Source organism: Podarcis gaigeae (assembly GCF_964106915.1).
Source record: "Podarcis gaigeae genome assembly, chromosome: 5".
Classification (NCBI taxonomy): Eukaryota; Metazoa; Chordata; class Lepidosauria; order Squamata; family Lacertidae; genus Podarcis; species Podarcis gaigeae.
This window is the reverse complement of record NC_139681.1, coordinates 46,083,172-46,106,748: the sequence shown is the minus strand read 5'-3', so window position 1 is coordinate 46,106,748 and position 23,577 is coordinate 46,083,172. Positions and strand designations below refer to the sequence as shown.

General features: G+C 40.0%; 1 protein-coding gene across 1 annotated transcript in view; it reads right to left on the bottom strand.

The window, feature by feature from the left end:
• Window positions 1-3,348: 3,348 nt before the first annotated feature.
• CPXM2 (carboxypeptidase X, M14 family member 2) overlaps window positions 3,349-23,577 on the bottom strand; it is a 73,035-nt gene continuing 52,806 nt past the window's right edge. The window contains exons 8-14 of the mRNA XM_083741237.1: window positions 20,280-20,403; window positions 17,812-18,008; window positions 16,457-16,636; window positions 15,832-16,129; window positions 11,397-11,536; window positions 9,297-9,396; window positions 3,349-5,311 (exon numbers count right to left, since the gene is read on the bottom strand). Of these exons, the coding sequence (XP_083597363.1) occupies window positions 5,040-5,311; window positions 9,297-9,396; window positions 11,397-11,536; window positions 15,832-16,129; window positions 16,457-16,636; window positions 17,812-18,008; window positions 20,280-20,403 (1,311 nt within the window). The 3' untranslated portion in view covers window positions 3,349-5,039. The remainder of the gene's footprint in view (window positions 5,312-9,296; window positions 9,397-11,396; window positions 11,537-15,831; window positions 16,130-16,456; window positions 16,637-17,811; window positions 18,009-20,279; window positions 20,404-23,577) is intronic.

Genomic DNA, 23,577 nt, shown 5'->3' with positions numbered 1-23,577 from the left:
GCACTCATGAGCCAGCTTCTAAAGATTTTTTTACCATAGATCACTTGAAAATTGTTGTAGAAATTGTTGTGCATTGGGCTGGATGCTGCATGGTTTTTAATTGTATTTGCATTGCTTCTTATAATAGAATCATAGAATTGTATGGTTGGAAAGGGACCAAAGGGTGATCTAGTCCAACCCCCTGCAATTCAGGAATCACAGCTAAATAATCCCTGACAGGTGGTCATTCAACCTCTGTTTAAAAAGCTCCAGTGAATGAAAGTCCCACTACCTTCCAAAGTAGTCTGTTCCACTGTCAAACAACTCTTACCATCAGAAAGTTGTTCCTAAAGTACTCCACAAAGTGGCACTAGGCAGAGAGAGCAAATATAGACTTATTTTGTATGTAGGAGTAAGGAAAGGAGGAAAAGTCCCCTTTTGTGAGGTGAAAAATTGAAAGAGCCTCTGAGGTTTGGCCTACGTAGCAAAAGGGATGCCACTTTCAGTAAAAATAATAATTGAAAGTTCACCCATTAGTGTAAATAGGGTGTCATCCTCTAGAGTCCCAGTTTTCAATTCCCCCTGCTTATCTTGAGTCAGCGGATGAGGTAAAACTGAAAACAGTCTTACATTTACAGAACGCAAACATACCTTTCCTTCAGCAAGAGCCTTCAACAGATTCACAGTAGATCTAGCCATTCTAGCAGATCAGAGCAACAAGCAGAAGTGGATTAAGCAGCCACTTGTAGATAAATCAAAATTTGCACACCACACTCTTCTATAAATATCTAATTCAAAACCTAGAGTGACGTCAAGCAATAATACATCCTGACAAATGCTAGTCAATTCAGGTGACAAAGTATATGCCTGAAGAGAGCAAGTCTTTGGACATTTTGAATTTTTGACTCATAGCTGAACCGCCACAAGATTGCATTAAACGTGATGGATTCACTGCCTCTGGGCACAGTTTTATTGCTCAGAAACTCTCTTGCTGTGTCAAAGCAAAGTGGAACAATCCTATTCCAGATTCCAGCCTTTTCATGAAATATCAATACAATAATTTACATTATGTACAGAACAAAACTGTGCCTTAAGTCCCTAATCCTGAGAACTGAGATCCAGTTAACAAAAGCATTGTCTTATTTATTCTGCCAGGGCTTCAGAATGATTCATATATGACAAAAACTACACAAAAAGCACCTACCCACATGGGTACTTCATGAGACGGTATTGTACTTAAAAGATTTAAACTCCATGCTTTGGTCTACATTAGGGTTGCCATATCCCAAGAAACAAAAATCCAGACACAGATGTTGTTGAGCTTTCTTGGCAAAATTACAAAAAAATTATGTTTTTCAGCTATTGGGGGTGGGGGTGGGGGACGGCCAAAGTGACATTACCGACATGGGTTGCCATATATCTGGATTTTCCAAAACATTTTGCCGATTTCCAACAGGACACTGCTTCCAACTGCAGTATTCTGGGTATGTCTAGGAAATTCTGGAAATTCTGGCACCTTCATTACATATCTTTAGGTGCCAGGAGAAAATGTTTCTCTATAACCAGGCCTTTGGCTGATTATCATTCCATGTCCTTTTAAATGTGCTTGTGGGAATGGGTTTATCGGTTTGTTTTTATTTTATTATGTATTTTGTATTCCCATTTTGTTTGTTTTTTCAGTTGTGAACTGTGCTGTGATCTTCGGATGAAGGGCGATATACAAATTTAATAAATAATAATGGTGATGCAGGAGAGATCCAAGACCCAAACAAATTTGAGGGATTTGCACAGTCATGCAGTCAAATTGGGGGGGGGGGGAGAGATGTACTTCCCACTTCTGACCACATGTTTAATTACCACAACAACCATTCCAATCTTCTGCAATTCATTGGTCAGTGCCCAGCAGTTCCTCGATCTGCTCCTCCTGTGCCAAATCTCTTCTGGTTCACAGGACATGCCACGTGCTACTTGGTTGTTAGTGGAGAGATTAAAATTAAGCCATCATGAACAGTCTTCTGGGAGAGCATGCTGGCTGTTCCTTAGCAACCCACCATTTTTTCTGTCCTGCTGCCTCCTTAGAAGGTGGCAGTTCTGCTCTGTGTCAGTCATGTGAGCATGCTTTCTCGGACAAGCAGAGGGCTTAGGGAGAGAGATATGGGGTGTTGGGAACATTTTCACTATATGCACTACTAGAAGTTAGGATTGACAACTGACCAGGAGGTAGAAAGAGTGCTTGATAGTACCCTGATGTGGCCAGGGGATTATGTTACACTCTCATTAAAGGCACAGCTATGGGTGCCAGTTGAAAAGCCGGCAACCCCAGTGAGAAGTCAGTGGGACTAGGGGAAGTTTCATGCATATAATGAGTTGTTGAGAAGGCTGGGGGAGAAGATCTCCCCAGATGGACCTGCTGTGATCCAAGGCTGTCTCAACCTGCTCCAGCCAATCCATGGATTGACCCAAACCTGTCTGATTTCATTTCGGATATGGGATCCCAATTCACAGCCCTAATAGATGCCATCCATTATGGAGAGCACAGTTATTTTGTATAAAGATAACCCTTTTGGGATGGCATCGTCACTCAGTGGTCCAGCACATACACAAGGTCCCAGCAGGGGTGTAGTTTGGTAACCTTTGGTAATATGGTGCCCTGAGCAAGGCTAAAATTTGGCAACCCAAATGGATTTTCTCCATTATGGATCTTCTTACTTTTGTACCCCCTTCCCCACACAACCCTATATCCAGCACTGGTTCTAGATTCAATCCCTGGTATCTTCAGTTAAAAGGAGTAGGTAGCTGGTGATGTGAAGTCCTGCAAAGCCACAACTAGTCAGCAGCAGACAACATTGGTGTTGATTGACAAAAATACTCACCTGGTATAAGGTATGTTCACCATGCAGTAATATATGAAAGGGAAGACAATCCTTTTTTAAGTTTCCCGTTTCCTTGTAATCTAAAGGGAAAGAAATAGAATTTGTATATATGTGCCCTTCATAATCAATGCTTTGTGCTGGTATCATGATGCACACATACACACAGCAGAGGTTGGATGCTCATCTGTCACAGATGCTTTCGTTGAGATTCCTGCACGGTGAGGGGTTGGAATAGATGCCCCTTAGGATCCCTTCCACCTCTACAATTTTGTGATCCTATGACATACATGCACACATTCTTCAGCCTCATTACCTGTAAGCAAGCACTATCATCAGTTGGCTGCAGCGTGAAGATTTGCAGTGGTTGGAATGTACGTGCTGCTTGCTTTTAATGAGACTTAGTCACTCTGCACATTTTGTGGCTTCTGTTCATCACAGAGGATATGTTGGTTAGTGTTAATAAATTGAATATAACAAGTATGTTGCACATCCACTGTCAATTTCCTACTTCCAGCAGTTTTATTTTCTTTAGTTCTGAATGTGACTGAGACAATCATTTTTTTTTTTACACGTCTCACAAGTATATACTGAGCAAGACAACCACTGCAATTAAAAATCATAACGGTTAACAAACAGTGTACAGTAGTACCTCGGGTTACAGACGCTTCAGGTTACAGACTCCGCTAACCCAGAAATAGTACCTCGGGTTAAGAACTTGGCTTTAAGTTCTTAACTCGAGGTACCACTGTACTTAGGAGGGCTCAGTAAAGTCTTGTTGCCATGCATGATTCTATATGTGACACAACTGGCTTATTTTCAGACATAAGAGAAGAGTTGAGGTTCTGCCATTGAATGGCATAATAATGTTCAAACCCTATATAACTGATACAAGCTTACATCAAGTTACACAAGTTGAAGAAAATGTCCAGTACTGACTGGTTGGCTGTTTTACAAGCTGATCTCATTCATTTATAAAGACAGTAGCAACACACCGTTTTCACATACATTATCCTTATATCTCTGCAAGGCAGGTAAATACTGTTATTTCTGTGTTGCAGGTGTGACGCAGAGATGAAAAAGAATCAATTTTCTAAGCTCACCTGTTGAGTTCATGGCAGCGATGTCTTGATTCAGGGTCCAGTTGCTGTGCTCCAAACCTCCTCATCTTTCTGGCCCATCACAATCTAACTATAAAGAAGCCTGCTTTTCAATCATTTTAACTAGTTTATGTCCTGCAAATCACTAGGAGGATACTCAAGCTACTATTAATGTTAGAGAATGGAAGTTTCCCTGGTATTCTATCTGCTAAAGATTTCTTCCTCTCACTTGTCCAGTGAACCTGGAAGTAGCAAGAATATGGAACACTAGTTTAAAGATGATGTTAACTTTATAGCGAGACCAAATATTGAGGTCACTTTTAACACATTTGCAAGGGTGGTGCATTTGTTAAATATTCAACAACAATATGGTGACTGGTGATGGGTAAGAGGTGAAGCTCAGTGGTCACTTTTGCAGAGCTATTTGCCCACCAAGCTGTTGCCTTCATGACATCATGCTGAAATCTGTTCCAACATGGCCCCAAGTTGGACTGATCTGGCACCACAAAGGTGGTATCTGAAATAACTCTTGAAAGAACCCACCCAGATCTAATGTTTCATTCCTCCATGAAAAATGGGCACCATTTTAATTGCTTTTGCTTTAGACATCTTTGTTCACTTTTGCATTTTGTTTGTTGGATTAATGACAGAACAGGTGCCACAGATAGTATCTTGGACAGAATCTGAATTCTGTCTCCCAGCTTAAAAATATTTCAGTGCTGAATCTTGAAGTCTCATTTCCAATCCCAAACCCAATCCTTGTATTCACAGAATCTTTAGTTCAATTGTTTCAAGGAAGTACATGGTCTGAGGTTGTGTATGTGTGGAATTTCTTCTGGTTATAAAGTCTCTCCTCTGGGTCAGAGAATACCGGTGCCACATGCAATTGTTACGCATCAGATCTTTTTAGAAGACAATATTTTATTCCACATTTTTCAGATGAGAGTATAAATCTAACATTAAGTAGTGGAATCCCAAGATATTCTATAATAAAAGATCCCTAATTAGAATACTGTCAGACAGGGTTGATATTACATTCTACTACGGGAGTAGGTCTCAGTTTAGATGCAGAGCATGATAGCATAATTTGTTACACTGTAGAAAGTTGTCTATACTGCTGGCGCCTCTGCCTTGCTCGCTGTCTATTCCGCCGAAGTGACAGACTAATGGGCTGTTTCCCAAATTTCTCCATGATCTCTTTGATTCGGGCCAAGTTGGTTTTGCTGATGGTAAAGTCACACCGGGTCGCACCCATGTCATAACCCACAGCACAGTTTTTGGTGGCAGCAGTATAGCCCTCCGCTTTTGCAGTGACGGCGTATTCTCCAGGGTTTAGAAGGCGCCAATAATCTCCATCGCTTGCTGTTGAAGAACGAAAGAATAAATATTGTGATACATTTTTGTTTAGCCTTAACTTCCATCTTTCTATTTAGTATCAAGGAGCTTATCCATCCTTGCACGTGAAATTATTGCTCTAGGATGGGGATTTGGGGATTGGTATAGGAAAAAACTTAATTATCTCCAAGACTGGTCGCTTGTAACCTTGGGGATTTAGCTACCATTTTCATGTTCTAGTTATAAAGGCTTGAGTTATTCAATTTATTGTTTCCAATTTGTAATGCTGGGGAGTCCAGTCCATATTTTGTACCAGTTCACCTAGGTTTGCAACAGTTCCAGTCAAAGTTTCACCCAATAGCTTTAGAACCAAGACTGGGGCAGCTGGGGACATGGATCTCTGGTGTGGTTTTCCTCATGTTTGTTTGAGTTTGTTTTAAATAAATAATTTTGGTCACCGTCCTTTGTGCCAAGACTACATCTTCCAATAGTTTCCCTTTCCCAAACCTTCCCCAAGGAAGTTCTAACCAGCCTTTAGGAGCCATTTTCATCTGATGGAAAGAACACTGGAGACTTATGGCATCTTTCTAATAACCTGAAAATATACAGGTTGAAGAATAACTTAAGGCTTGCAGATACTAACACACAGGTAGTGTGAGCAAAACAGCAACATCATTCCCTCAAAATCAACCTCCACAATGCAACAGAAAGGATGAAGAGCAGTATACAAGCTATAATAAAAATAAAAATAAAAAACCATTTCCTACTCCACTGTTAGCAATGGAGGAGTAGGTAGATAGAACTGGATGTCACTGATCAGTAGTTCTGGAGATTCATTTTTCCAAAAGTCAAGAAAAACCGGGTTCTGTTTGAAGAATCCGAAGAAAGAAAGGAAAGATTCAATGCTCTGCACTGCATTTTGTTTGATAATAGATACTTGCATCCTTCAATAGGAAATGTAGAAGAAGACTCTGTATGATTAGTAAAAATGTGAATTGCCATCATGTAATACTGGGTGTGTTCACATTACCACTTATTCCACATCCAGTGCACTCCTACTGCTAGTTTTTAAAGCTTCATTCACACAACTTTAGCCACAATCATATAGACCCTGTAGTTTATCAACAACAACTGCTGTCTGATGCACTTTTCCTCTCAAACCAGATTCAATCTGACTAGAAAACCTAAGCTGCATTCACTTTGTATTGGCAGCTGCTACACATGTGCAAAGAGCAGCTTCACGAATAGGAGTTCCAGGGGGGGTTGCAGGGGCAGGGAAGCCAAAAAGGTCAGGTGCATCAGGAAAAGACTTCCCTGCCCCCTCTTTGATGTAAACAACACCATGCAAATGCAGCTTGAAATTCAGCGGGGGGGGGGGGGGGGGAGGACTTTGCTGTGTTTTAAGCCACTGATGTAAACATAGCCACCATTACAGTGTTTATGTCTCATTCTATCCTTCCACAATAGTGATTCTGCTGCCTGGGAAACTAAAGTGTATGATTAAACTTTGTTTCAAACCCATTGATTCCAATGAGACTCAATTGGCTGAAATCTAAATATTGTGAATTGGGCTGCTAATTAGCAGGCTGGGAATCTGTTGTGGATCACAGCAACACACATACACACACGGGGGTTCTTTTGGGGTGGAGTTAGTACAGTATATGCATGATTTAACTACTATGAGCTTTGCGGTATAAGAGAATGTTAACTGTTAGAAAATAAGATAAATTATTGCGTATGAGGACCTTATCTGTGCATCCTGCAGAGTCTCCTTTATTTTTCTGAGTGCATAATAGGGACACAGGAAGCTACCTTGTACTGGGTCCGACTGTGGGTTCAGCTATTGTCTACAGTCTGGCAGTGGCTTTCCAGGGTTTTAGGCCACAACATTTTCTCCAGTCCCTATCTGAAGACGCCTGGGATCAAACCTTTGACATGCTGCATTCTGCATTCTACTGAGCTGCCTTTTCTCCCAATACTTAATACAAGCTGCACTTCTTCTGGAGGAGTTGCCATCAAAATACTAGCTCACAAGGGAAAGAGGTAGGCAAATATTTGAACATATTTTCAGGTTTCCTATAAACAATTCCTATGAAGAATGTAGAAAGTCTCTTGCAGTTGACATTTCTTGCACGATGCAGGGCATTTCGAAAGCTAAATTGCCTGCACTTTGTTTTGAAGTACTGTCAGCATGCTGAATCTGGGTTATTCCCTGTGAAGCCAGTGACTTCTCCCGCAGATTACCTGTAGCCCGCTGAGAGCCTTTCTCCATGTTTCTGAGCATGTAATGCTACATAAAAACATAAATACACAAAACAGCTCCCTGTTTTCACACTAATGCAAAATGACACCGTTACTATTATTTGTCTTGCCCGTGGGTAACTTACAATGCCCTGAAATACTATACTAAAAAGACAAGTTACATTAATGGAATGCATGTTGATCATTGTTGGGCTGGTACTGCTCATATTTAAGAGGATATGAATTGTGCCCCAGAAGATAAGTGGGTCATGAGTAGCACAAACAAACAAAAAAGCTTAAGCCTAACCTAACCAGCAAATATCCAAGGTAACTTCTCTACCACTTCCTGTGAGCAGCTGAGAGTTGAGACTAAACCATCTATACTATAGCAGTGAACCTGAAAGACCTTGGCAAATTATACTAAATTGTTGAAATGCGATAGAACACACAGAGCAGGCTGACTGGTATTCAGCTCACCTGACTTTTCATACTGACCCTCAAAACCTATTTGCTTAAGAATGGCACACAGCAAGCAGGTAAACATTCCAAACAAAGCTTGCCCAAATATTTGATACCTGAAGCACAGGATTTTGTTTCTAGATTAAAACTGGAGGCACCTGTCAGTCTTCCACTTGGAAAATATTCTAGGTATTTTTTTGATCTGCAACAACTGGCAAATGTTCTGCCTCCATCCCCAATTTCTCTCAGTAAGTTAGTTATCCTGCCCTCTGTTATTTTTCTAGTCTGGGCTTGAGGAGGAGACTTTGCTTTCTGGGCAACAGTGATGCTTCTGAGATCATGATATACATAGCAACTGTAAATATAGGCTGCCTCAGGGAATGCTCGACTGCTTCCCTTGCTATGGTGTCACAAGCTATACACTGTCCAAAGTAGGGTGTCAAGAAAGCCTGGTTTTGCTGTTCACTGAATTCAATGGGTTCTACTTCTGAGTAGACATGCATAGGATTGCACTGTAAAGATATGCTTCATTTTTTAAAACAACAACAACAAACAAGCAAAACCTGATTTTTCAAGACAGTAGATAACTGACATGCATACTTAGACAAGTTATTTTATGCCATTTGGCATAAAATATGGGTCCATCATGCAGCAGCCTTGGCCCTGTATACCTGGAGTGTCTCCACCCACATCATTCTGCCCAGACACTGAGGTCAAGCTCCAAGGGTATTCAGGTGGTTCTCTCACTGGAAGAAGTGAAGTTACAGGGAACCAGACAGAGGGCCTTCTCAGCACTGGCACCCACCAATCAGATGTAAAAGAGATTAACAACTACACCACTTTCTGAACACATCTGCAGGAATCCCTGTTCTTTGATGTTTGATGTTTTGCTGTGCTTTTATTATGTTGGAAGCTGCCCGGAGTAGTTGGGGCAACCCAGTCAAATGGGCAAGGTAATAATAATAATAATAATAATAATAATAATAATAATAATAATAATTGTATACCACCCTTCATCCATAGTTCTCAAGGTGGTTCCCAACATAAAAATACAAGATAAAAACAAAACAAAATCCATAACAAAAATAGGAACTAGAATAAACCAATACCTCCCCCCATTGTGATGTTCAGTGGGTAGCTCCACCAACATGACAAATTTAGACCACAATAATGCTGTGCAGATGTTGTACCAAAGCCCATGCTCAACTCAACAAAGTGCCTCATTAATAAAGTTGCCAGCTAATTAACTTGGCATTGTGTGTTCCAGCCCTCCTTCCAGCCCTTCTCTTCCGACACAGAGGCATGCAATTACCTGTGCGAATGTCATGGTTAACGCCTTCTACAGAAATAATAGCATTTGGAATCCCCTTGCCATGTAGATCCCTCACCATGCCTTTAATGCCTCGGTGCACCTGTCAGTAGAAGCAAGTACATGGAAGTGAAAAATTAGGCATTGACAGAAAAAGAGAAGACATGCCAGTCATGATGAACCAAATGATGTCAGCTAAATCATAGAGAATGGTATTTTTGCATGATATATATGCTGTTCCAAAACTATGTAATTCACGTCAGGCCAAAAGCCTGAAAAGAAACATATGCTCTTAGAAACAAGAAACAAGTAAAGTGATGAATGTCAGAGGTGCCCATGAATGATATTTTACTGTAAGTTTATGAATGAGATCATTTTCTATCAGTATTGGGTGGTGCCATATTTCCAGCATCAAACATGACATGGATCTTGTGGGATATATTCAGTTGGTATTTATTGACTGCGTGTGTTTATGCTTTTTTCTCCTTCAAAATATGACACCTTAAACCCTACAAATGCTATTAAAATGATATCTACTAAAGCACATAAAAATCATTCCCAAAATTGTATTTAGCACAAACACACACAAACTTGAAAAAAGACCATAGCTCAGAAGCAGAGCAATTGCTTTGCATGCAGAAGCTCTCAGATACAATCCATGGCATCTCCCAGTAGGGCTGGGAAGGCCCATCCCCAACCGAAATCCCAAAGAGCTGCTGCCAATGGAATGACTTGATGTAAGCCAACTTCCTATGTTCCTAAACTCCTCCCATAGCAAGGAATTACCTCACCTTGAATGCCCATAAAAGCTTTGTTTTAAAACCTTCAGCGAAGGGCTCAGATGGAACGTGATAGGCAAGTTGTTCCACGGCCTTGGTACCATGACCCAAAAGACAGTGTGTCCTTCTTTCACACAGTCCTCCTCCCCTGGAGATCTGGCATGACACGACCACTCTTTATGGCAGGTGAAATGCCACAAAGCATTTAGCACCTGCACACAGCGACTTGGTTTGCATGATACGCATATCGTTCAAGATCCTTCCCATGGCCTCTTGAGCATGCTGTCGGATGGATAGATGGCTCTAGCAAGATTGCATTAAATAATCCAAGCACACAACATGACCTGTGCACCTGGTGGCCATGGGTATTTGTATCATTAATATAAGAAGGGTGAGGGTTACGTGTAGATGGGCAGAAAAGATAAAAGCAGTGCAGATACGTCAAGTGGGGGAAAGAGTTGCTGATGTGTAGAAAAAGAGGAAGGCAAAGTTAATGCCGAGGACACATGTATAGGTGCGTAGAGTCTCACAGAATTTTCAGCAGTCATTGCTTATCCAAATGTACTTTGCATCTCATCCAAATCCACATTTAATAGCATAAGGGGAAAATCAAAGACCCTGTATTTTGTTTACATTTAGAAACATGTTCCGGTGGCATGAGATTCATGGAGATGGCAACATGTACGTATGTCTATTTCTGACATGTACGTATATCTCTGTCTACTTCTCTCAGAAAGAGACACATACATTACCAATGCTATATTGCAATTATTTATGTTCTAAGATAGGGAAATGGTGGCGCATGTTTTTCAAAAGCAACGTTGAAAGCTCTAAGTCTTGGATCCAGTGCTGCCATCTTGCTCATGTATCAGACGTCTGCTTGTGCAATGTAACTTTCTCCTCAACCCTGCAGCCTCCAAACACCTTCTAAATATGCTCTGAAGCTGATTCTGGGGACACACCGGGGGTGGAGAAGAAGTGGAATTCCCATTGCATGAGTGGAGCTCCATTTGCACATCACTGGACACAACCTCAAGTTTCACGGGGCAGGCCCCACGGAAGTAATTTCTTTTGACTTTTCAGAACGTGATGTGCCAGATGTATACCTTTCTGTTCTGAGTTAGTGGAGCCTGACCCAGATTTTGACTCAACTGCCAGTGTCTTTGGAAAGACTTTGCATTCTGCTCTCCCCCTTGATAAACTCATAAGCAAGTAATGGAAAACAGTGTTGTGGTAACCAGGTGTAAAACACCCCAATTAAAGAAAAGGAATTCACTTGGAACAAAACCAGTTTTGAATCAGCCCAAGTGTTCTTATTTCATACCTGCTCCATGAAAACAATAAGGGACTCCCTGTTATTTTCCCACTCTTCAGGTAATTCACTTTCGTGGGGATATTTATCACAGCCAACATATATGGATAGTTCAAAACAATTTGTATGTAGGTAGCTGAAGTCATTTATACCTGTCAATGCAATGAAAAGAATAAATAAAAATAATGTAATAAAAAAAATACAGCTTTTATTTAATCTAGGAACTAGACACAATCATTTTAAATAATTAAATTTTCCTAATAGTTGTGTTAAAATAGATTCAATAAAAAAGCTTTTATGGAAATGCATGCATTTTGTAATGATATCAATAATTTAATTAAAATGAACTCATAAAACATTCTGCCAGTAAAATGTGGAGATTTATATTCATTTTTAAAAATATAACAGACATCTTGAAATTTAGCCTGGCCTTGTATTCTGTCGGGGTTTCAGAATCTGGATGGACTTCCAGGAACTTTTTAGAAAGTCATGAATTTTAAGATGGCAATGTTACAAAAGTCTTTAGTTTCAAAAGTCTTGACATGCATGTGATTAAATTGTAAATATTATTACTTTCTCATCCAAAGAGGATAATGTCAGGCCACCACAACTTAGTCTGCAGGTCATCAGGATAATGTTAAATGGTTGGTAAAAAAAAAAAGTGTATTGTTCCATAAACACTTGCTACTGTCAAACTGAAATTAATTTATAAATATTATTCACAAAAATGCAACTAAATTGTTGATGCCATGATGTACTATCCATTAAACAGTTGTTACTGTATCTGGGAAATTCATTTTTTATTATTATTATTTTGCATGCATATATAAATATGTAGTTTTGTCTCTTTATTTCTCTTAGTGGGAATAGGAATACTTTGTTCATGAGCAAACTGAATTTCAAATTATATGGCAAGTTTTAAGCTTATAGATGAATTTTAATTGTTTTAATTCATTTACTTTATAATGACCAAATATAGAAGAACATGGATGGAACTAAGTGAAAAGAGGGTGGTATTACTATACAGCTGCTACCGAACACTTAATGAGCCTGAAAACACCTTCTGGTTTCTCTGTAGGAGGATTATGTAATGCAGATGTTAAGCTTGTCGATAGGGAAAGATTAAAATATCACAGTGTCGGGTTCTGCTGGTATGCTAAAGCTTTTCTCCTTCCCAATTAAGAGTAAGAAACATTTTTACTCAGTCTGAATTAATATTTTTCCAAAGATGCTTTATCTACAAAGTTTCATTCAGTTTTTTAGACTGTCCTAACCCAGAGATAGGTGCACGGGTGGCGCTGTGGGTTAAATCACAGAGCCTAGGACTTGCTGATCAGAAGGTCGGCGGTTTGAATCCCCGCGACGGGGTGAGCTCCCGTTGCTCGGTCCCAGCTCCTGCCAACATAGTAGTTCGAAAGCATGTCAAAGTGCAAGTAGATAAATAGGTACCACTCCGGTGGGAAGGTAAACAGTGTTTCCATGTACTGCTCTGGTTTGCCAGAAGTGGCTTAGTCATGCTGTCCACATGACCCGAAAGCTGTACAGCAGCTCCCTCGGCCAATAAAGCGAGATGAGCTCTGCAACCCCACAGTCGGCCACAACTGGACCTAATGGTCAGGGGTCCCTTTACCTTTCTTTAACCCAGAGATGGGGCACCTCTGACCCTCCCAGTGTTGTTGGACTACATCCCCTATCATCCCTGACCATCCTAGATCAACCTGATGGGAGTTGAAGTCTACCAACATCTAGAGCAGGGTTCCCCAAAACCTGTTTCCAGCTGTTTTGGAATACAACTCCCATCATCCCTACCTAGCAGGACCAGTGGTCAGGGATGATGGGAACTGTAGTCCAAAACAGAGGGAGACCAAGTTTGGGAAACCTGATCCAGTGGCAGAGCAAGCTGCATGGGCAGCTTGGATAAACATTACTGCTAAGAAGATCATAATTAAAATGTAGCAGGAATTCTGTGAAGTACTGTAATAGAGTCAGATATTTATTGAACACATGCTGTGTAAAAGCTGCTCTCATTCAATTAACACCTTTTAGCTAATTCCACTTTATGTTCATTAATCTGAGACAATTCCTCTTGTATGTCAAGAGTAAGTAGATGGAATTTTAAGTCAATATTTGAGAATCATCATCACACAATGTTCCAAAACTTATCATTGCATTAGGATGCTTATTATTATTATTATTATTATTATTATTATTATTATTATTAAAAAAACATCAGAGTATAATAGAGCTGTAAAAAATGAATTTGATGAACTAAATCCAAAGCAATAATTGCTGCTAAGAAACCAGGTAGTACTTATTTTGTGGTTAAAGCCCTAGCATTCTGGATCAATTCATTATCAAGTTTGCACAGCACTTAAAAAAATGAAAGTCATCCATTAATGAAGCAGTCAATTCTGAATTTAAAATGCATATTGTATGGGGGGGGGGGGAATAGGACATATATTTGGCCAACTTATTAAAAAAAAATTATGCTGTACCACAAACATATGAAACTATCTCCATTTCCTGAGTTCAAAGAGTTTTTGCAGACAGCAAAAGAAATATTCTGCATGCTGGCATGTGAATCATTATGTCCAGGCCAAGATTAACTTCATGTGGTCCAATGCAAATATTATAAAATTAGCTTCCAAGTTGTGCACTGTTTGTTCAGTGAAAGCGGAGCTTGTAGCAACGAAACAGGCCAACAAAAGGACTGCAGGAACTGTTATCCTTATTACTGCTAAAGAGATAATGCTATGGAGCCATTCATTACTCTGTGCCCAACACACACAATTCGCTTGAGGTGTTTTTAGCTTGTTTTTACCAAGGTTCATCTTGATGAGATTCATGCCAAGCAAATGTTCAAGCAGGAACTTTGAAAGCAACTGAGATCTTGCCCACCCTGAATCCTCTACTTTGCACACAATATCCATGGAAGCCAGTTAGTAGTCTCATGTGCTTCTAATTGGGTACCCAACTGATCTGTAGGCAAAGGCATAACAGAACGTCTCTTCTCTCTTTTGCTGTTAGGCGGAAACAAGAGAGTCGGATGTGACTGATCATTTCTGGTCTCTGAGTACATCACAAGGACACTCCAGGAGAGCACAAGGGATGGAAAGGCCTTTATACCCAACACAGAAGCATTCTTCTCCCGCTCATATCCCAAAATATATTAAATGCCTTCCAGAATGATGATGCCGTTAGAATTCATCAATATATTATTCTTTTCTTAACATAAGATAACTGAATATTTATTTACCGATAGCAAAAGCAGGTGCATATGCACAGCTAGTTGTTGGGTGCATGATTTTCAATGTATTGTCAGGTTTCAAGAAGAGAGTTTTCTTCCCAGACTTGTATGTGTTAATTATATCATTTAATGCTTTGAACACCAAATTCTATGATTCTATGAGTTTGTGAACATTCTTTTGAAACCCGAACATCTGACGGGGCTTCTGCAGCTTCTGAATGGCTGCAGGAGCTTCCTGCAGCCAATCAGAAGCTGCAATTTGGTTTTCAAACATTTTGGAAGTCGAATCAGACTTCCAGAACGGATTCTGTTCAACTTCCAAGGTATGACTGTAATTAGAGAAGAAATAACCTGCAGTAGTGTACACCTAAGGCAAATAGCTTCTGATTCCTGAATATATGGCTTATCAATTAGGTACTTTACGGCTTAGCTATATATTACATTAATTGCAAGGTTTGCGGCCATATGTAGGAACCTTTTTTAAAATAATAATCATCATCATCCTAGGTGCATCCTCCTCCTTGATTTCTATCAGGACAGGAGCAAGTAATGATGGGAGATTTGACTCTTCCATCTTCTACAATGATCCAGTTGGAAATTAGTCCCACACCATAAGTAGTGTTTGAGAAACATCAACAACTTCCCATTGTCGTAAATGGGACCTTTTTTATAGATAATTGCAGCATTTGCCACTGCAAATGGGGGAAAGATTCCATTGGGACTGTGGTTAAGGAGAAAAGGATTAAACATCACCCTCTCTACATGGCAGTTGTGATGGAAAATGAGCCCCCGCACCTTGAATGAACCTTGCGACTTGGTTGCAAGTCACACGGTTAACATGTAGCCAAGCCCTTAGTTTCATATCAATTGCCGGTTGCTTAAACAGATGCGTAGTCCCTACTCTATTAAATCGCTTTGACAGGTACCATTTAAATTCATTGCACTATAAAGGCAGAGTAGTATGCACAGCTGTTGAGATCAGCAACAGAAACCAAAACCTCCGTGGTGAAAATCTGACAGCTCTGCATCAATCCAGGATGCATTGTAAAACACAAAGAGGAAAAGTTAGTAAAGTATTGTTTCTGCGCTGCGTAGGTGGGTGACAGCCATTCAATTTAAGTTAAGGTGCTAGAACAAATAGTACAGGCGGCCTTCTTTATTTTTGAAAGTTTAGGGGTGTTCTGCTTTACAGACACTTACTTCCTGCAACAGTATGCCATGAAGCTCCATTTACAGTCCCGTCTTCCTTCTGGAAGTCCTCCGTATGGCACACTCTCCGGCGAGCGTCTGTCATCAGCCGATGGGTGGAGGCATAAGAATATGCCAGCCACCTAAAAACATGGTCATCTGGGGTAGGCGTGTGCTCCTGGGTTTTCCACGTCGACCGGACCATATCATAGGGGTAGGCAACAACAAGTTCTCCACCTTGTAAGTTGCCACCAAGCACAAAAGGGTTTTTCTCCATCCAGGCAATCACTGCTCGTGTTTCAACTGCTACCTGGGAAGTGAAGGAAGAAAAATAAAATCAGTTCAAGAGGTATGAGAAACTCATCTTGGAACAATTGCCACATTTATTTATTTTTTAAACCAAAGGCATTTTTAAACAAATGGCAGCCATTTCTAGCACATCTACAGAAGAAGAAAGTAGTCCCAGTTTGAACACTGTAGTTTCTTGGCCCGTTGAGGGATGTAAATGGGAGAGGTATGGATGGGAGAGAGTCCCAAGGGCCAGATAGGGAAACATGGATGGCCACATTTGACCTGCTTTAAACCATTTCAAACACAGAAGGTGAGTTTCCTTCCCAGTAGCACTGATCCTACTCACTGTAGCGTTTTCAGACAGGTACCATTCTGGTATTGGTATGTGATGATTTGGGACCTTTCGCATAACCCTTTTACGATCTTCAGATTCCCAAAGCAGAGTATTTAAGTCGGGGAAGTTATTGTTGATGTCAATGCCATCTTGAGTCCATCTTCCTAAAGACCAGCCTCCTAATTCTGAACCCTGTAACAAATTAGGTTAGGTTGTGTTATAGTGACAAAGTCTGTGTGCCTTTCTTATAGTAATAACACAAGTCTCCTGAATGCCTTCGATTATGGCAGAGCTGCAGCGTTTTCAGGACCTTGGTGTATTCCTCTTTTCTAGAAAGCTCACGTTCCTCTAAAAAATTTTTTATGGGACTCCTGTTTCCTTTGTAAAATGTATCCCACTGCATGGCTTATGGCCAAAGATTGTGGTTTGCTGAGTGGAGATTTATAAAAGCTGAAAGTGAATAATATTCAGAGAAAACGCTAATTAATTTGTAGAAAGAATCAGTGCTGAGCCATAATTTTTTAAAAAATTACTCTGGTGCAATAAAGCATTGTTTATATACAGCTTCAGTTATTAACTTAATTGCAAGCAGGAGAAGAAATAAATTCAATATCACTTAACTGCAAAAATCTATCTAAAGACTCTTTATTGCTTCTCCCGACCACTCTTTTAAATTGCACAATATGCCACCAAGGCACTTTTAGGTCTTAAGAAAAGTTGGTGCTTTGATCAAGATGTCACGTTAAGTGAATTACTGGAAGAAAGGTAAGTCGAGGAGGTAATATCAAATCAGAGCCGAAACAAAATCTCTCAAAGTTTCAGGGTGTTCGTATTTTGAAAACTGAATTTTGGTGTGGACATTCTACCTTAAAATATGACGCTGGAAATTCGGGTTCTAAATCTGGCACCAGAAATCACACATTCTGCTTATTTAAATAAAGTCATAATATAACATTAACCAAGTTCTGTTGCATGCCACCTATCATATACTGTAAAGTGCTGCTGCCAGTATTTTTGCTTGCATTGCACTCCCTTAAAACGTTATCAGAATGGCATTGAATTTGACTGCCCATGAACAGGATGAAGAAAGGTGGGGGTGGAGAACATTTCAACTCAACCCAGTTTATGACCACTATTGCGTATTATTGTAGTATCTATACTCTCATACTTCTTGAAACTGTATCAACATGAATTACATATTATTCTAATATCTTCCATTTAATTTTTTTCATGTAATCCTACCAAATACCAGGAAACAATCTTCTGACTCAAAACTCCAACTGAAAGTTCTGTTTATATGCCTCAAAAGGCAGCATATGTCTTTTCTATTAATCGATTAGCTGCATCCCAGCGCAGTTCTTCCTTACCACTTCGTAGGCCTTTTCATATCCATCTGGGTTGATTGAAGGTAGAAGGTGGATTCTGGTATCCTTAATGAGGCGTACAATACGTGGGTTCCCAGCCAGATATTCCTGGCACATAAACTGCATTAACAAAAGCAGTAACTCGCGTCCAAGCACCTCATTCCCATGAGCCCCTGCCATGTACCGAAATTCTGGCTCACCTGTTCAAAAAACAAAGGAAGATGTGAGCACACCAAAAAGCAGAATCCAACTAAGGTAATAGGATTTGGAGGGTCTGGCACAGAAGGAAGACACAACAAAACTTGGTATATTCCAGCATATCATTCATGCCTCTTCAATGCCATATGATAGGGACAGGAAACTTCATGGCCAAGAAACAAATCCAGTCCCTAATAGTTTTATAACCAGCAAAGCTATGTTTCCAAGGAAACTTCGTCTCCCAAGCGTATCTCGGTGACTTTTCTCTAAATGTGCAATGGAGGCAAAGGGGTCTCTCTAATTCCCTCTCCTGCGCTTTGGACAGTAGGAGAGAAGCTTTAGCAGAGTCATCCCTTATTACATATATCAGCTGCTCTTTCCAATGCACAAAGAGAGATCTGTCAATTTTGATTTCCCTCAGCTTCACATTTTCTTAATCTTAAACTCAGTTCTCCATATTTCCCTATCAGTTTGCGATTATTATTGCAAATTTCAGCGCAAATTAGCAAAAAATTCTTCTAGGGTAATTGTCTCTGTATACATTTGTCCCCAATATGCAATTTTTTGCAAAACAATTTCTATAATTTTTTTTGTGTTATTTTCCTAAATATATGCATTTTTATGCACACTTTTAGTTTATGCACTTTTGTACAGATTACTTGGCTAGAGAACTGAACTGCAAAATTCAGAGAATCGCAAATTTCAAAGGCTGTGTTTTGGTTGGCATATTGTTTCACAAAGGGCAAACTGGGTGGGTTCACCTTTAAATGCAAACTGAATCAGGTTTCTCACCCACCCCTATGCACAAGGCAGGGAAATTTCTGTGTGGTAAAAATTGAGCCCACTAAAGCCTCCGCTGCTCTTCACATGGAGGAACAGACTAAAGGGCGGTTTGTTGGTAAGTCAATTGGCAGACAGTGTTGCTGCCTTGCACAGTCAAAATCATTGCTGACTAGGACCACAAACTCTTTCTCTCCACATTTCTGTATTCCCCCTACATGATTATGCAATTTGAACCACCACAAAGCACACAAATACTGGGGCAAATGTTTTCTTCTTACATCACTGTAACAATTTGGTTACTAATAACTACCTCATTATCATTAATAGTTTTTTAATTATAGTACAATATGACCAGCAAACATTCATAATCTAGATTTCATTTATTAGTCTACAAAACTGCCAAGTTACCTTATACAGTGTGTGTGTGTCTGCATATATGCACAGAAAATTCATTAAAATATGTGATCATCTCAAACCATGAAGTCAAATACATCCATATTCATGAATATATGTATGTGCATATATAATAGAATTTCTCAGTTCAGAGCGCTAAACTTGAAAAAATCACATTAAGCAACCATCTCTCTCTTTTCTCTCTCTCTCTCTGATGATACAAGTTCTCTATGAAAAATATTGGGAGGGGCAAGGAAAGTCTAGGATACTTTACTCAGTTGGTGTAGCCATATTTGAAATATCAATCCTGTCAATGGTAATTCTGTTTTGGCTAGGCTGGGAGAGAGAACACAGGTAAATGCTTTTGCTTCCAAGAGTGGAACCACAAGTCATTTCCTTGTTACAGGACTGACTTACATTTGTTGTCTACACAGGAGACAAATACACCAACATTACTACTTTTCACATATTTGATATACCTTTGTTCAAAGGCAGAACGAAACATGATGTTATTCAAAAAAATAGCCCTTCTATGCTGATCTGTTTTCAGTCAAAAGCAGAAATTGGGGTGGGGTGGCTCAGAACCATAACCTGTTAGGGTGGTGTTTAACACCATGGTTCTGATCAAAATCTGGTAGCCCCATATTTGCTATATGCAATTAGAGGGAAGCTCCCATTGGGACCATGCAGCATAAAAGTGTAACATTAAGAAGGCCCTCGGATACACAGAAATTGTTAACCAGATTGTCTTCTAGCTCTTGCTGTCTATTCTGACAATGACTGTCAGTGCATACTTTTCATCATTAAAGTTGGTTCCGTTTTTTTATTATTGCAAAAGAAGAATATATGATTAGCATAAAGGAGTTTGATCCCACTCTTTGGATGGCTTCTATTTATATTACTCTTCTTCTCTAATTAGAAGAAGTATAATCAAAATTCCTCCCACATGTACTCAACACCATGACTGCTTGTAGGCACATGCCTCCACTGCGAAGTGCTGCAGACATGTGGAATGTTAAAAATTTAAACATTCTAAACCACTTCATCCACCAGTCCGCCAGCCGGGATTTTATCTGGTCAGAATATATCGTCCTAACCAACTTCGTGTTCTCCTGGGTTGTCTGAGATTTCAACAGCATACAGCTTTAGCCCTTGGTGGCTTTTCCCAATATTGTAAATTCTTGTGATATTTGGACACATCTCATTCACCACTTTCATCAGCTGTAAAATAATCAAAGAAAGAAAGACATTTGTACAAATTAACGAGAGGTGTGATGTAGATAAAAGAGTGTACCTCACCCCATGATTGCTTCCATGTTGTAAGACGTGGGGACAATGAGTATCACAGATAGCACTTGACAGGGATGGGAAACTAGTAGCCCTACAGATGCTGAGAGACTCTGTTGCGCAACATCCTTGACTATAAGCCATGTTGGCTGAGGCTGATGCGAGCTGGAATTCAACTGAATCTGAGAGGGGTGCGGGTTCCCCAGAGCTTGAGGCAGTATGCAATTTAAAAAATCGCCCTCTGGTGTAGGATTGTGTTTAATGTCTATGAAAATGAAATAATTATGTAAAAGGGAGGAATAGTCTAATAAGAAGGATGCAGGGTTTTTAACGTTATTCTAGAAACTTTGTGCTTCATTGTTTAATCATACAGGTGCTGCTTTGGGGCTTCCCATAAGCATCTGGTTGGCCACTGTGATAACAGAATTCTGGACTAGATGGGCTATTGGCCTGATCCAGCCAGCTCTTCTCATGTTCTCTTACCACTTTTTCTGGGTTGATTCTTAGCTAATAGACTAAATATGTGGTTGGTTGGGCTGTGTGTGTAGTATATACAACAGTTTCCACCATGTGTGTACTCCATAGAACAATTTCTCCAGTTTGAAAATGTACCCACAGGGCCAAAATGTGGGCGACATTTTGACATGGGATATATATATATAGATATATGATGTTTAAATTAGCTGACAATAGCAATTGTTTGGTCTTATGGTAAAATGACTTTTCCTTTCCCCCCCCAGAAATGCAATAAATAAGAGAAAGCATTTTTTTGCCCTATTTCCCTCTCGTTTCCAAAGCTGTGCAGTACAAATTGCATATTTGGCAATGTGATATGTTAATGCCTGCCTCCCCCCCTCCACCTTTTGCTTGTGTTTGCAGAAACAGAGAAGCCTCTGATAATATGCCGTCAAAGCTATTAACAACCAGAAGACTATAAATCATGCCCAGAGTAAATTTGCTAATAGACAATTATTATGAGTTGTATGCAGCAATTATTTCTTCTATTAACTTTCTGGCAAAAAAGCTGCATAAATTCCCTCAGAGAACCCATTAGTTTCAATCTCAGCTCATGCCGTGCCCAAGGCTGCAGAAGGATTTTGAGAGCAAATCTAAGCCAGTTGTCGCAACCTTTGAGGAGAATGTAGTGCTGTGGGGCCAATTTATGACGAATTCTCTTTCAGGTTGTTGACTAGGTCCTTAGCCAGACTCATTTCATATATTTATCTCTTTCTCTTTCAAGAAGCCCAACATTATCTGTTACAAACCATATGAGACTAATGCAGAGATCATTTCAATATCTCTTCCCTGCAACATGCAGCACATGCTGACATTCAATTGTGGTCGCAAAACACAACACGGCTTCTCTTGGCTCAGGGTTTCTTTTATTTAGATATACAGTGGGAAACTGTTTGGTGTCCACCCCCCACATTGCATTGCTTCCTGGAACCTGCACACAGACTATAACAAGTCTATGAAACAGACCTACTAAACCTATATTCACAATTGCCTGGAAGTAAGTAGCTGTGGGTTAAACCACAGAGCCTAGGACTTGCCGATCAGAAGGTAATCCCCACAACAGGATGAGCTCCCGTTGCTCAGTCCCTGCTCCTAGTAGTTCAAAAGCACCTCAAAGTGCAAGTAGATAAATAGGTACCGCTCCGGCGGGAAGGTAAACGGCGTTTCCGTGCGCTGCTTTGGTTTGCCAGAAGCGGCTTAGTCATGCTGGCCACATGACCTGGAAGCTGTACGCCGGCTCCCTCGGCCAATAAAGCGAGATGAGCGCCGCAACCCCAGAGTCGGTCACGACTGGACCTAATGGTCAGGGGTCCCTTTACCTTTACTAAGTACATTGAACAATAGCAAACTATTGAGTTTGCTTCCGAGCACACATTTGAAGAAATCTCTGGCCCTCCAAATGTTGTTGGACTCCCACATCCATCAACCCCAGCCAGCATGGTCAGGGATGATGGCAGCTGTGGTCCGACAACATCTGGAGAGCCACAGGTTCTCTATCCCTGATGGATAGGATTGCACTGTAAGGTAGTTTTTGAAGGCTGGTTGAGACATTTTGATAATAACTAATATAATAAGTAAAATAAAATATCACATAGCCAAAAGTGATTATGTAGCATTAATCTTGCATCATTAATGATCCTATTGCATCATTATATGATCCTAGAATGGCTGGTATCACCCATGTGATCAAAGAAGGAAGAAAAGGACCCAATTATTTTCTTTCTTTTTTGAGAGGTGGCAGTGGGAATGGCACCTAGACATCAGCAAAAGGAAAATCAATGCTAGCAAGCGACAAAGGTCAGCATTAAGTCAATTGTGGGACATATTTTAGCCCCTTTGAGATATCTAGTTCTGCCCTAAAAATCAAAACAAGCAAATATTACCTCTAAACACACACATTTCTTAGAATTAGCGAATCACTTTTTGATTACACCATAGCTAATATTTGGATTGTGCAGAATCAATATCAGTGAAAAGAGACAACTAAATGCTGCTTAATGGCCCAATTATAATAATACTCTCCAAAGGCTCAGTGATCAGAGAAGCAGAGAATGTGGAAGGCTCTGATGAAGGATTTTGCTCTCCACTGACCAGTTAAGCTGCTGCTACCATTTAATCACATATCTTTTTGCTCATTATATAAGACCAGAGGAAATAATTTTCTCCTGCTTTAAGCTATTAGTTTTCCCCAAATATATTTCAAACCTGACCAACCTGTCTTTGCACAATTAGGATCTAAAATGCATTTAACTTTATTGTTCTTGACACTAATTATGCCAATTGCATTTCTACTCATCTAATCTGTCTGCTGAAAATATAGGCCATGAAATCTCTTGTGAGCGCAGTATGTGACTCAGTACACAATTGCTCAATAAAAAATGAATGATGACTCATTCAGTATAAATACGCTGAAGATTCAGCACACTAAAAATGATTCACATACTTCTTGTCCAAACATATTACCTTTATATATTTGAAGAAAAAGATAGGAAGAAATATCTTTAACACATTCTACACCTACATCTGTGGTGATATAAATCTGTCCACAGTGCCATGTGCTTGAAGCTAAAGGAGCATAATTATAGCTGGTAG